We start from the raw sequence: 16,496 nt of genomic DNA, 5'->3' as shown, positions 1-16,496 counted from the left end.
AATTAATGGCAGTTTTATTATCCTGAGCATTCTGCCCCTCGGAGCTAACAAAACTGGTTTTAATTTTATGATTTTTAAATAAATAAATATTCCTTTGTCAAATAATTTAGCTTTTAAGGAGTCCCAACATTTTACAACAAAAAAATCATATACCAACACATGGATATGTAAATTGACCTAATGTTTTATAGCTTCCAAAACTTGCTGAAACAAAATTCTTTCAGTTAAAATTATTGAAATAGGTCATTTTACTATTCTATGAAACAGGGGTAAATGGATAGGTCTACGAAAAATGGCCACATTTTGGCCTATTTGATTTATATCCATCTACCCCTAAATACAAATATACAATATGCTAACTATGACGCTTTTATTTTTTTTCGCTGGATGCACTGAACGCCGCTCGATGCTGAAATTATCTTTGGATTTACTTTTAGCAAAAGGTATATTCAAACAACAACAAAAAACATAAAAACAGTGTTCTTATAAATAAATAGTAAAATTGGAAACATAAAAAGATTAGGGTCGCTGCATCGCTGCCTCACTAAAATTGTTATTGTGAAAAATCTTCCAAAATTGCATAAGAAATCTACAAAAATTAGATAAAATTTTATGTTAATAACCCTTCTATTATTTTATTTAATTTTCATAGATTTTTTATGTGCTTTTGGAGGATTTTTCACAAAAACAATTTTGGTGAGTCAGCGACCCTAATGTTTTATAAGAATTAACCTCTGTTCTCTACACAAGGAAAAACTGTTTTACCCTCATTATTTTCATATGGCAAATAAAACATTTGTTTAATCTTTGCGTGTTTTTCTTACTAACTATTTATCAGAATAATTGTTGTTTTTCTTATTTTCAAAAATCAAAATGAAATAATAAGGGATTAAACCAAAATTAACTGTAATATTTGTTTTAAAAAAATATCTTAAATTTTTTGTTTAATCTTTTTTTATTTCTTACTTTTTTTAACAACCCCAAAACCAAATAGATTTTGATGCATGTTGCTTAAAAGCTTTTTACTAACGCTTATTGATTTAGGTCTAGATACTAACAATTCTATTTTGTATAACCTAACCTTTTTTTGTAAAGTTTTCAATTTTTATTTCTAACTCAAACCTATACTATTGGAAATAGATGAAAAACTTGTTTTTTGCTTATTTAAAGTCTCAACAAGTTAATATAAAATTTATGTTTTTATAAAAAAAATCTATGAATGAGTTAAAAATCATTTTGCTTCATTGATTTTGGTAGAAAATGCATTTAGGTCATAAAAATGCTTATAAAATTGATGTTTACAATTTTTGTTATCAAAAAATGCAATTTTTTTAAACCTTCATGAAAGCAAGGAATTTAGGAAATTCGGTTTTATTTTTATTAGTATCAAAACTACTCTACAAAGTTGATAGTTTGTCAAAATAAAGGATTTTTGATATATTCTTTCATGAAACTTAGTTTAAAAAGCTTTAAAACATTTTGCCTTGCACTAAAAGAATCCAAAAATAATTTCCTTATTTTATATAAAATGCATGATAAAAATTTTACATAAAATAGATTTAGAAAAAAATGCATGATTATTCTATTCAGACATGGAAAGATCTTTCAATATTATAGTCTAAAATAAATTTTTCAAAAAAAAAACTTTATCTCGACCAAAGGGCAAGGTTCTTTTTTAAACAGCTTATAGTGCCTAATAAAGAATGACGTCATACAATACAAATGACCTTTGATGGGCCAGTATACATTTACAATTGGTAAATTGAAATGTATACTGGCCTATCATTGGTCATATTTATTGTAAAATATAATTTTTATTAGGCACTAGAAGATATTTCTCTTTTTTGCATGTTTCTATCATTTAAACTAAACTTAAAGATCCAGACCATATCAAAATTCTATTAAATCAAACAAAATTGTATTCAGAGGATAGCTAATGATTTATTGTTAAAATTTGTAGTGCACTCTGGAGAAGAGAACTGTGAAGAAGGTTAACCCCGAGACATCTTGCGAGAAGGTTCCCAAGGATATCTGTGCACCATCCAACTGCGAAATCAGAAAGGCAGATAAGGTAATAATTCAACAATATATTATATAGTATTTTAGCTTTCCGCGGTTATTAAAATGAAAAATTATGAGATTAAAACCATTTTTCTTAGTCCTAAGGGACTGAAGTCGCGGGAAAACAAAATTAGTATTTATTTTATGATTTTTATTTTCATTTTTGAGGAAAATTGTCTGTATAACGATGCTATACAAGTTTTTTTTAAATTTATAGAGTGTGTTTTTCTGTAGGAAATTTTAAAACCGATGCATTATTTCATTTTTTTTATCTTGATCTTATTTTGTATTTTGTGTTGACAAAAGTGTCATTAAAGTGAAATTAGTTTAATTAGGAATACAAAAAGGCATCATTAAATCTGTCGCCACTAGTTATTTGTATTATAGATAGATAATAGATTGCAAATAGAATAAGAGGTAAAAAGTAAAAGTAAAAAGTAAAATTAGAGTAAGAATGGGGGAAAATCGAAAGAAAAAGATGAAAATAAGGCAAAAAAGATAAAGAAAGAAAGTAAAAAAAGACATATGAAATATAGAAAATTAAAAGAAAATTCTTTAAGTATTGAAATACATAAGAAAGGTTTGGTTATTTTTTCTTTAATAAATCAATTCTTAATGCTCTTTAAAAAAGTGTTGTCCATATTCTTATCCACGTTTTTTATGCTTATGAATATTGTCATCCATTTAACTCCCCCCCTGTCCTATAAAAATTAAAATTATAGGGTTGACACCTACCCTCCCAGACCCTCCATGCTAATGGCTCAGCCTGTATTACCATAAAAAGTAATCACGTAGTAAAAATACCAAAACATCAGGGTCAAGATTAAAAGGGGGTGATATCACTTCCACATCAGAACAAAAAATTGTTAAAACAGCACAAAAAATTAAAAATCCTTCTTAATCTTTTTGCGAATATGTAACCCCAACCAATGGAAATATTATAACTTGGATGATACACCAGTTTTTCATGTTTTCTAATAAAGTGAAATTTGCAGCTGGCTAAAATAACGATTTCCTCAATCCCCTTCCATCCTACTGTATTATCAACCAACCAATAAACGAGTCCAATATTAGCAAGCTAGGGTGACGAAAATTTTTCCCTGTCGTAATATCCACGTATATTGTACAACCATTCCCCAACCATAAGTGATAGTATGCGTAGATGAATGCACACTTATCAGAGCATGCCTATATAAACACATACAAAAATTAAAACAAGAACCTGATTTGTTATTGCTCTTCAACTAGGGTCTGTCTATACGTCTGTCAGTAAACTAGAAAAATGAATAAAGAATAAACGTGGATATTATGACAGGGGAAATATTGTCGTCAATTTATGTTGCTTACATGAAACTCTATTATTGGTCTGTTCGTTCATCCAATAAGAGGGAAGGTGATTGGGTAGAGGAGGTGGAAAGGGGGAATCGTTATTTTAGTCTGCCACGAGTAACACTTTATTAGAGAACATAAAAACCTGTTTTTAAATTAAGGTAATACTTAATCCATTTCTAGAAATGAATATTTGCAAAGATTAATTTTAAGCATAAAAAAAGATAAGTTAATACATATGATTAATAGGTATACAAAGTTAAGAAATAGGTACATCTATATTAAGATTAATACATACATATGAATTTGCATCCAGGGTTATAAAGGGATAAGACAATGGACGATAAATTGATGTACATCCTCAATGATGATACACAAAATTACCCTTTCTGTAGATTACAATTAGTTGTTGAAAATTTTGAACCAACCAATCAAAATTGATCAAAAGTTGATAAGTTGGGAACTAGAGTAATAAACAGCCTAATGTCCCCTCCCTCCCTCATGTGCATTTGATATATTATCAAAACTTTTATGTATATTTGTATTGTCCCATTTCTGACATTTAAACTAACTTTAGTCATTCTTTTTCTCAGACTATTTGTCCATGAAATAGAAACCACTTTCCCTTGTTAAATCATAGATTTCACAAATAAAAAGACACATTCCAAAAATATTTTATACAAAATTCTTACGTTTGTAAGATTTTTAAATTTCTCTTATTTTTATATATTTGCTTTAAAAGCGTAGCTACTCTAAAACGTTTATCCGACTCTAAAATTCATTAATTTCTGAAGTAAACATTTATAATGTTCTTTTTATGGAGATACACGTCCTTGTAAACGCATATTTTTCGCAAAAAGGGCGAAGGAACATAAAGTAATCATCACGTAAATTCACCCCTAGCTTTTTTGCTATTTCACCCCTTTTTACAGCGTAATTTTATCTGTCTATCTAAGTTTTATGATCTTCCTCTCAACCCCGGTCCCCGACACCTTCCCCTAATGGCCTGCGTTTTTAAGTTATTATTATTTCATTATTTCATGTAAAAGAAAAGTGGTGTTTCAATTTTCTCGTTAATTTTTCTACATAGCTAATAATAGGCTAGTCCTTCCTATATTTTGATTTTATAGCATTTTGCTTCTACTTCTAAACAAAATATACTTTTAAATAATTTGTCATTTGCTATAAATTATTAATTTTACATATATCACGAACACCAACGCTTTTGAACGCTTTGAAATTACGCCTGTACGTACGGGCTTAATTAATTTTTTGCTAAATTTTCTTTGGATTTATAGTTATGTAAATGCTTGATATAGATTATTAGAAAAAGTAGAAGCTTAATATACCTAATAGAGATAGTTTTAATATCTAGTAAATACAAAATATTACTAAAATCATATGAAATGATACCTATTTTAAGTCATTCTATTAACGTATTCCTTTATTCTTGCAAATTAGCGAAGGGTCGTAAAGGTCGCCCTGGGGTACCCCGCAGATTTTTTACCCCTAGACCTTGCATTCAAGGAGATGTTTATCTATTTAGCTAGATAAAACATAAAATAGCAAAAATTAAAAATTAATCTACTCCTACAACCCCCCCCCCCCCTCCACCTCAACAATTTTGAGCAATCAAAGACAGAATCAATTATATAATGTTTGGGATAAGAAAGATAAATCGTCCATTGTCCTCTCCCTCCCTACTAAACACATAGTGTATTTTCAAAGTCATCATTACGTAATTTATGCAATTTTGGCGGCCTATACGTGTGTAATTTTAGAGTATAAAACAAAATTTAAGTGAATATTAAAAAGATATCTTGAAGACGCCTTGCACTATGTTCGACAAGAATGATTATTTTTAAAATTAGCAACGTTTTTTGTCTTTCTTATTTTAAGCGTGTTTTCTTCAGTCAAGCATTTACTATGGATCATAAGATTATTATAGGACTTAAAACGCCGTGTATAACAATGTGCGGGAATAACATTTATGTTCAGTCAATGGCAGCTAGTAGCAGCCTTTAAAGTTTATAGGATATTGGATATAATCGATCCAAGGAACATTTTACTGTGAACTGCACCATAGTTATCTAAAATGAGGGAAATTATCATAAAAATAAATGTATAGTGTAGATATATAACCAGACAACTACATTGATCCCCATGTTAAGGCCTATTTCGTCTGCTAGCAAATTGCTTTCTGCTTTTTTGAAGCGACTTGGCTGTGTTAATATTTCCGACGATATTGGTTTCATTTTAAGGAACCAATTGAATGTCGGCACAGGGTCCTTTGGAAGGGGACATACAGTTTAACCTCTCCCCCCTCTAGTGTTTTACTCTAATAATATAAACATTCATTGTTAAAGAAAAAATTAAAAACTTACCACCCCAGAGAATTTAATATTAGCTCAGCTCCTAAATCCTACGCTTAGTCGCAAAATTTTCTTTTCTTTTATATCATAAAATGACCTTTTTACTCCCACCTGAAAAACATTTATTGATACTAAAACATGTCATAATTATATACTTTTCTTAAAACAGCCAACATTTATGTAAATTATGTGATGCTTCTACTTTTTTTTATCCCTTAATTTAACCTTTAGGACATCCTCCTTTTAATGTTTTATTATTTGTGTCCTACAAAAAGTTAATAACGACTGCATTACAGACAGACTAACATGCATAACGACCCAAAAATATTTATTTCGTAATCAACGTATCCTTTAAGACAATATGGCGTATGGTGACTTCAACGATCCATAGTGAGGTGTCTGTTTTTGTTGAAACAGTACACCTTAAATACGTTTAAAAAAGAGTCCTTATTAATTTACGGGTCATATTTAAACTATTTTTTCTATTATGGCTTCGAAACTGATTGATATCCGCTGATTTTGAACCGGATTTCAGACATACTGAAAAGTCATATATAGCATTGTATTCAGTCAATTTTCCACGAATGATAAAATAATGATCATAAAATTAATACCAGTTTTGTTAGCCCAGGCCTTCGTCCCCTCGGGGCGAACAAAACTAATTTATAATCTTGTATTTTCACTGTAATATCCGCGGAAATCTGTCTATTATACGATTCGATAAATACTTTTGCCCTCGGATTTATACCTCCCCTATTTTTGTATGGCTAAGGTCATGCTAAGGAAATTATGTTTTAAACAAAAGCTAATGACAAAACGATATTCACATACACACTTTACTGAAATGTAATTACGGTTATTTAGCGTTACTACTGAAAACCTTATTCTACAATTTAATCTTTTTTTCAAAATAAAATTCAAAAATATTTTGTGTTTATAAAATTTGTAAAAACAAAAGTACAGTGAAATCATCGTGTTAAAATCTACGAAATAATACAATTCCATTGAAACAATCGATAATTGGTGGAATGACTTTTTAATATTTGGATTACTTTTTGACAATACCTCAATTATGTAATGATAATTGCTATAATTTTAGCCTTATATGCTTTATAAAGAGTAGCTCCTTAACTCAATGCGTCTAAGTACTATATTAAGAATTCATAACGGAATTGTCTTATATTCCTTTAAAAATTTAATGATTTGTGTAAAAACAATGGTTTATTTACTTCAAATGCCCTTCGAGCACTGAACACAAGCCCCCATATTCTTTAGAAGATTGAAAATGGTTGGGGTGTCGTTTTTCCCTTGTCTAGACCCTGCAATGGAGCCTGATCCTTGAGCCCTTACTTGAAGTGCAGTGCCCAATACCAATCTAATTTAACCTAACCTGACCTAAAGTAATAAATAAACAAAGAAATCCTCCCCCCCCCCCCATTTTAAATCTATTAAAAATGGGGGAGTATATGTACTCGAATAGCCACTTTAAGGGAAACCGCAAAATAAACTGATTAATTGTCAATATCTATCTAGGCTTGCAGAACTGAGACCAGAAACCTGATCCAGAACATCCCCAGCGAACAGTGCGACCTGGAGCCACAGGAGAGCTGCAAGATGGAGACCGTCCTCGTCCCCAGGTATGCAGATCTTTTATTACGACCGACCAAACAAAAAAAAGAACAGATTAATAATTAGTCAGATAAAAAGTCAAACATAGCCAGGCGTCAAATAACAGATTAATATACAGATGGACTAATAAATATACATAAATTCAAATAAATAGACATACTATTAGATAAATATATAGACAGACATAGCTAGAGACATGCAAAAAGACAAATGAACCAGCTTATACCAATAACTAAATTAATTCGGGAAAAATCACGAAACCTATACGTGTTTTTCAGCTGTCGTTGGGGGGCAACACATCGTAAAATTGACGACCTCTCCATTTGCCCCCCAAAAATTATTTTAGATTTATTTCGCTTGTTGGTTATACCTTATACCTGCAAATGAACATAAAATAGACAAAAACACAGAAAGATAGATGACTAAATAGCTAGATAGACAAAACAAAATAAATAGACGGATAGATTGTAAAATAAAAAGATAGACAGATAGATAAAAAGACAGACAAAAAGCCTATTATATAAACGAACAGACAGTAAGTCAAATAAGTATATATAAAGATATGAAAATACACAGAAAGAAAGACAAATAAATTGACAGACAGATAGATTGATAAACGATTAGATGAACAAACAACCATTTACAACTGGTGACTTAAATAGAAAACAAGAAATGATTAAAATAATACAATTATAAATACAGCTTAGAGTGATTTATTGAAAATACCTTCTCTATTTTAGACTGGTTCAACAGCCCAACTGTATCAAGGTCCCCAAGGAGGTCTGCGTCAACGCCAAGACCAACCCCAAGAAGGTAGGCTTGATCATAAAGATCTTTAGAACGGCAGTTTTTTTTACATGAACACTATTGTTTGCACTGTTCTTTTCATCCCATAAATATCAAAATTTAAAGTATTCTTAATGAGGTATCGAAAGAGATAAGACAATGGCTTATAAATTGTTGTACATTCCCAATTAACCCTTTGGTAGATTTTAATTAGTGGTTGAAACGTTCGGACACTCAACTTAATGAACTAACCATTCAAAATTCAAGAATAGTTCCCAAAGTTGTTATCATAAAACTTTAGGTACAAGTATAATAAACAGATCAATGTCCCATCCCTCACTAAGGCTTAATTTGATAAATATACATCAAGTAATTCAATTTAAGATGTAAATTACACAAATTGTAACTTAAAAATCCCACCTCCTAAACCCATCAACAAAAAGTACCAAAAAATTTAAAATTCAATTTATTAAAAAAACGCGCTAAAATGCACTAATTTGGCAGATTGCAAAAAATACATGTGCAAATTTTTTGACGCCTAAATTGGCCAATATTAAAATAATATTAAAATCGAGTAGCATTTTTTTCGCACTGATGTTTTTAGATAATAGATTTTTTTACAGAAAAAGGGAAAGTGGTAAAAAGGTTGGGTATCAAAACAGCCTTTTATTGAAATGAATATTAATAAAATAAGTATGAACATTGATTTTTAAAAATGTTAAAAAAATTACAATTAGTCAAAAATGAAATACGGCCGAAATAACAAAATGGTAGTTTCTTGTTACCACTGAACCAATTATAAGAACTCCCCCCCCCCCCTCCCCGTCCATCAAACATGATTTCCCCTCTATATTCTTGTATGTTTTATAAATGTTCTAAAAATATATAAATAATCTTTTCTCTAAAAATTGTGATTAAATTAGTCGTGGGGTCAGATTATCTACTTGTAAAATCCACGAGAGAAAAAAAAATAACTAATTGCCTATTAAAGAGAAAGGTTGAATTAATTGGCCATATCACGCGAGATTCTCATTAATAATTACCAAAATTAAAACCTAAAGAAATTCATCAAAAAATAGACATCAAGTTAAAGGATAAATTAGCGCAAGTAAAATTAATTGGTTTTAAACATAATGGCCATTTAAAATAAATCATGGCGGTTTTAAAATTTATTTATTGTTTAAAGATATGAGTTTGTAAAATATTTATTAGAAACCTATATATACTGTACGTCTAAACGTCATTGCTTAAAATCAATGTCACATTTTGCGATGGCTTCGTCGTGCAAAAAATGCGCAAAATTCAAATACTAAACAGCAAACACATCAGATTTTAACTTTGGGCCTGTCACATTTTGTAAATAACATTTTATTTATTCTTACCTAAGATAAGAAGATGAACATTAGACTATGAATGAGTTAACCTACTGAAGCTTATTTAAAAGTATTCAACTATCGATTTTTTGTACTTTTTCTCTACCCTAAGAGAATTTTTTTTTATTACATTTAGGACGAAAATTAGTTCGTGGTCCATTGCTTATCACTTTTTTATGACCGCCTGTATTTGCATAATAAGTCCATTTAGATCTTAGGAACTTTTAATAGCTAAAGAAAAAAGCTCAAAACCCGATAGACTGACCAACTCGTAGTAAATATAATGTTGCTTACTTTCAAAAAGAAATGTTATTACATGCAAAAAAAAATGCCTACCACTAAGTTTTGAATATTATCTTCAACGTGCATCTATTTGAATTTTTCACAGCAAAGCTTTTCTGTAAATCGTTCGCTACTAAATGACGAAAAAGGTATGTAAAAAGTTTTTTTTAATGATATAGAATATATTTGTCCTTGTTTGCTATACGAATATTTAAAAAATATATATTTTTATTTGAAGTCAAATTTAAAAAGAAAGATAATATAGTTCTTCTATTTTGTACATCAACTTAAATTTACTACTAATGGCATTCGTTTGAAAATATTATTAGAGGATATTGGTTTCAGCAGAATAGCTTTTTGTAAACCTTGAATAACAATGTAAATTTTTGAGAAAAAAAACTGCTTAAATCAAATACCAAAACCTTGTTAAAACTGTTAAAATTTTTTGACTATATTGCTTTAATAAAAATTGGTCGTTGCTGACTTAATAACTTAATTATCAACAGTTTAATAGTATAATATGATACAAGTTTTGAAAATGAGGGAAATTTAAGTCAACAAGAGAATACTGGGTTTAGCAGGATCTTTGCTGGTCTTAAACTTGTCCTTCTGTCATGAACTTCAAGTCCATTAAACTTGACATATTAATTTAATGTCTGTCTGTCCTTCTATCTGTCCGTCTGTATGTCTTTCTTTGACAATAGAAGAAAAGTTGAAGAAAAATGACAAATTACCAAATTTAGAATCTGTATTGTGTGTCTTGTCTGGAAAAGAAACAAGGATGATACCATCCACATGTTGATATAATTAAACAAGGATTTTATATTTTTAAAGTAAAAGGATAGAGGGGACATGAGCTATATGTAACAGGGCAGGAACCCTGTCCCGATTTTTCATCCCTTCGCAAAAATAGTCTTTTTATCATCATTTGGTTTATCTTTAGTTTTTTTTACAATTTTATGTATTAATGATCAGAGATAATGCAATGGCCTATAAATTGATGCGCATACACAATGATAATATACAAAATTACCCCTTCTATTATTTACAATTAGTGGATGAAACGTTTGAACACTCAACTTATTAAACCAACCAATCATATTTTAATAAATGTCCCCAAAGTTATTAAGCCAACGAATAAGAAACTAAGCTTTACAAAGTCTCAAAAAAAGCCGTGTGACGTCATAAAAATGAGTGATTATCCATCTCTTTTTTAGAGGTGTTCTTTCCCACTTCTCCTCCTCTCATCCCTCATTCTTACAACGTCACTCGGCTGATCTTTTGAGACACTTTCTAAAGCTTCTAAGAAACGTTATTATAAAACTTTGGGCGCTAGTGTATAAATACACAGCCCAATATCTCCTTCCTTTCTGATTTTTGCGTCTAACATTTACATAACAAGGCATTTTTAATGATAGAAATGTTTTTTTTCTATAACTGTCATATCCCTGTGGTAAGAAATTACTTGTTATGAACTTGAGTTTAATATTATTAATATGACACATAAAGGACACTATTTAGAGGGGATGCCATTACTCACGCAAAAAGTTTCAAATCATCAGAACAGCAAATATTAATTAAAAGAGCAAAAACAAACTCTTTTGTATTGCTTCCCTTTCATTATTAAACTAGCCTGTAATTTACCCGAAATTTGTTTATAGTGTCCAAAAAATAAAATCATACTTGCAAATAAAGTGTATACTGGCCAGCCATTGGTAATTTAGTCAGTGTATTGGCCTATCATTGGTCATTTGTATTGTACGTCATCATTTTTTATAGGCACAGCTTCTTATTTTGTTATTTTGCGATTTACGGATATAATAAAATGTTAACGTAATGAAACACCTATTTAAGGCCTCATTTAGGCCTAGCTAAGGTCCAATTCAAAAGATTTACATTACTGATGTATGTGTTAACAAATGACTCAATATATTAAAAAATAAGTCATTTGCATGTAGATTTAATTCTTGATAATAACAGCCTTTTTTTCTACATATTTCGTTATTTTCTTTATTGTTAGCAATGGGAGCATGCTATTTGTGCTAAATGTATCCTCCTTTTCAATAATAGCTTATTTTATTTCCTTTCAACCGATTTTTTTTTAAGGATTGCGCCCTATGACAGAAGAATAAATTGTCTATAAGGAACGTGCTTTATTAAGTGTGTCCTTAACACTCTTTATAAATACTTTTGAGAAGTACAGCATTTCTAAAATTATGTTTTTTGTCGATCATCCATCGATTGTGAGGTAGCCCCGTAGGGTTAGGGCACCGCATATATAAACCTTGCAGGATTAAAGCCCCCCCGCAAGGGTTAGGCCTAGAAATTACCATCTTCCCCCACTCTTATTTTTTACATTCCTTTTAAAATCAAATGGCGTCAATTTTCTTACTACTTTGCGTTCGTTTTTAGATATTGAGTCATTAAGTTACTAAATGACACTCTACTACATACAAACCTTAATAAAGGAGAAGTATTTCCTTTAAAAATGAATCATCTTTCTTGAAATATATCACAAGGTCATAAAATAGCATTTTTTAATGATATTTTTTCTTATTGTTATATCATTTTAGTGGGATAAGTAAGTTGGAATAAAAAATAATTACAGACATTCCAAGAAAACTTTTACTAAATATACAATAAAAGTTTGGATTATTGATCTTTTTATAAAGACTATAATTAATTGTAATTTGTTGCTCTATTTTTGTTGGTTTTTTTTTGGTCTGAAGCTTAAGATCTCAATAACTATTAAACTGATAGATTTAGGTTTCCTGATGGTTATAGGCTATTTTTGCCCTTTAAAACCCTTATAAAATTAAGCCCTAGAAGCTAATGGCGCATCCACTAGTATTTATTTCATTTAATTATCATTCTTTCTCTATGCATATGTACATAAATTCGAGACATCATTAAAAAAACATTAATTAAATAACAGAGCAGTAATTTAATCATTAAAATTGTAATTTATTTCTTAAAATTATCTGTTACTGTTAAGTTACAGAGGCGTAAACAAGATTTTTTTGGGGGTGAGGGGTAAAATTTGTGCAAATTATTTACCCCTCTTTAAATTTGTTTTTTTTTAGTTCAGATTATTGCTATATTATACTATTTTTCTCCTGTTTAGCAGCTGTGCCCCTTAAAAGCAGAAAAATCGACTAAAACAATTCCAAGACTAATGTAACAACAATATTATAGCCTAGAACCATTCCTTGAAGTTTTCCTAAAAACAGTTTAATGGGTAGAAAGATCTGAAAGTCAAACTAAAATTACTTTTTTTATATTTTAGAGTATCTTCTTAATTGATTCAATTAGGTTTCAATGTAATAATACAATTCTATTTCCAGATGAAGAAGCCCGTGATCAAGGAGTGGTGCTACAGACCCTCCGACCTCAAGTCCCCCACCTCCAGGCTCGCTCTCAGCCAGTTCTTCAGGAACTAAACAAGTTTTCCCGCCACAGTAATTCTCCAAGTTTTTCACAGCTTCATTATTTATAAAATACAAATGTCGTCTGATTGTTGGGAAATGTCGTCTTTGTAGATACATTTCAGTGCTACGCCAACAAAATTTTACAAGCAAAATAATTTTTTTTAAATGATTTTTATATTAATGCCTTAACATTTTTCATTCAATGACAATTACAAATTACTTTTTAAAAGATTAAAAACTTTAATTTTATGTTATCTAAGTCTTAATGTTGTTTGTTTAATAGACTTTTAACATTTTATTAAAGTTTTTGATATAAATTTTTCAAATCAATTTTGAAGCTGAATACATTTGTAGCACAAATAGTAAATAAATTTAATGTAAGTTTTCTGTAATGTAAAATATACTGCATATAGATAGCATTGAGCGAAAAGCAAATTTTGCATTTTTAAAAGAAAAAAAATGCAGAAGCTAGCTCTTCAATATTGAACCTTATGCTTTCTCTAAATGCCTTCCAATAATCATAATATTGTAAACTTATTGTTGAATAGTTTGGTATCGTTAACTTTTTTTTGTTTCAATTGTTTACCACATAGCAATTTTGATCAAAAAACGGTTTTTGAATCTCAATATTTAATCAATAATAGCATATAAGTAACCTCCCACTAAAGAAAAATGTTTGAATCTCATCTACACCTAAGTGTGTAGACTTTTCTCCGAGCTAATCAAATTTCCAAGACTTTCTATAAACCACACTGCTCATTTTTCTAAATATTGTATTTTTCTGTACTGTATTATTATTATTACTCATATATACTCCACCATAATGTATGATCATATATTATTAGTGCTTTCCTTACACAATTACTTTGAATTTCATTAGGAACAATAATAAAGCATGAATATGCCTTTTGTTCCCCGGCCCTACCCACATTCATAACTTTTCATGACAAGGTTTAAAACTAAGGTATCTCAAACATAAAAAAAATACAAAATAAATTGTATGTAAATTTCAAAATAAGAATAATCTTCAATAATGGTAAAAAAAACATGAAAACTCACCAAATAAACGAAATTTTTAACCAACTCTTTGGGGGAATTTTTGATACCTTTGAAATAAACCTTGTCATGTATTCACAAAGCACAGCCATTATAAGGGCAATTTATCCTACATTATGGTCTTTACTCAATTGATGAAAAAATTGCACACATCAGACTTGGGATGGGGGAGAAAAATATGCAAGAAACCCGTGTTTTAGGTGCCTTATATGGGCATCATTTGAAATACAATCCAGTTCATGAAAAGTAGAATTTTTAATATTAAAATTCTTATTTGCATTGAATTAATTTCAATAAAAGAATCAGCAATTTTTTCTCCCTTAAAAAATACCAAATCTAAATTTTACGATTGAAAATAGTCTATAAAAAAGCACAAGGAAATCCAATAACTTAAAAGGCTATATAAAGTGTAGTTATTAAGTTTATTATTTTTTCTTGAAGGTTAAAAAACGCCCGCGGTATTGATTGTGCTTTATATCGGGGACAGGGAATTGTTTTCTGAAAATTATTTGTAGGATAATTTAGATTAGGGTTGTGTGGAGATATGAATTAAGTTCTAAAAGACTTTCTGGCTTTTGGTTCAATACTCTTATCTATTTTTCAACAAATTATTTTCAGAACACTAGTCTCTTATCCTGATTGTGCTTTGTTATTAATGTCATAAAAATCTATTTATTTTGTGGCCTTTTTTTCATTGCAATTTTTTTCATCATGAAATGTAATCAATTATTTTTTTATTTCCCTATTTATAATGTAATGGCATCTCATTTGTTTTGAAAATTCAAAGCTTTTCTTTTGTAAATAATGTATTTTATGTAAAAAAAAGTGTGTTTAGTCGTTAACAATTACCCTTAAAAGGATCACCATCTAAAACTGAATTTTTAATAGCTGAATATACTTTTTGATATAGTTTATTTTTTGTCCCGGTGTTAATTATGATTGTGATATAATTAATGTAGGTGTTGGTTTATACTGTAGTATTTTATTACTTTCATATATAAGCAATAAAATATTCGAATTGTATTCTTTATGTTATTTCTTTCTCAAAAATTGTGTTAATCATCGTATTATTAGAATAACGTCCTGTGTGGATTATGGTTTTAACAATAAGAAACAATTTTATTCATAAAATGTAGAAACATTTTATTATGCTAACAAGCTTACTTGCGGCTACATCACTAGAGACCTTTTGGGGCACTTGAAGAAAGTAGGAGGGGGGGAAGGGTGTGCCGATCCTCGACTTAAATATTAAAATAAAATAAATTAAATGCTATGGGGGATTTCTCATGGGAAAGATGGTAACCTCACCTAATATAATTATAAACCTTCACTAAACATATAAGAAGCTTCACAGTAAAGTAGAACCATATAAGTTTAGCGGATAGCGAGATCATTCGATACACACAGACAGACAAACGTCCTGCTATTTTTTATCAAATCATACCAATATTGACTACTTTCATCCTTTTAAGCTTTACACATCTATTTATGCACTTGTTACAGTTATGACGAGCTTATACAATAGAAAAAAGGTTTATAACGTCTATGATATAACAAGGATGACAACATCCATAAAAGCGAAGCACTGAAACGGTAGGACAAACGGACATTAACACTTATATATTGTCAGAACTAAATAATCAGAATATAAATATATAAGAGTCGAAGCAAAATTCTAAGTAAATTTGTTTTAAAAAATGTCTATACAGGATAATGTTTATGGACATACCTATATTTTTAGGAATTGATTATAGAGTTGCTTCGCTTATAACATTATACTTTGTTCTCCCAGGAATCAATATACCAAAAATCAGATCAATCGGATGATTTGATCACATAAACATTTGTTGTTAAAAAAGTAAAAAATCAACATGTTTAAAACGGACGTACGGACATTTTGGTAATGATTATAGAGTTGCTACGCTTTCTAAATCGTACCTAACTATTAAAGGAATCACCATGCAAAATTTGAAATCGATAGGACAATCCTAACATGCCTAAATTAACGAAAAAAGCTATCCGTTACGGACGGACGGACGGACGGACGGACCGACCCTAATTATAGAAAAGCTTCGCTTTTAAAAACATGTAAATTGAAACAAGGATAACGATGTCCTTAAACGCAAAGCCTAACAGTATAAAGGATGGGATAAATTAAAGCTTACAATTCTTAAGAAATA

At 29.7% G+C, this 16,496-nt stretch overlaps 1 protein-coding gene across 2 annotated transcripts in view; it reads left to right on the top strand.

Annotated features, from left to right (window-relative positions):
* The window catches only part of LOC145333396 (uncharacterized), a 94,723-nt gene extending 79,384 nt beyond the window's left edge, over positions 1-15,339 (top strand). For both annotated transcript variants that reach the window (XM_080178514.1, XM_080178512.1), the window contains 4 exons: positions 1,961-2,071; positions 7,296-7,399; positions 8,132-8,204; positions 13,177-15,339. In XM_080178514.1, coding sequence (XP_080034640.1) covers positions 1,961-2,071; positions 7,296-7,399; positions 8,132-8,204; positions 13,177-13,272 — 384 coding nt within the window. In that variant the 3' untranslated portion in view covers positions 13,273-15,339. The remainder of the gene's footprint in view (positions 1-1,960; positions 2,072-7,295; positions 7,400-8,131; positions 8,205-13,176) is intronic.
* The last annotated feature ends 1,157 nt before the right edge of the window (positions 15,340-16,496 follow it).

This window comes from Acartia tonsa, chromosome 12 (genome assembly GCF_053477335.1).
Source record: "Acartia tonsa isolate MP-2025a chromosome 12, ASM5347733v1, whole genome shotgun sequence".
In the NCBI taxonomy this organism is placed as follows: domain Eukaryota; kingdom Metazoa; phylum Arthropoda; class Copepoda; order Calanoida; family Acartiidae; genus Acartia; species Acartia tonsa.
This window is presented reverse-complemented; position numbering and strand designations above follow the sequence as displayed.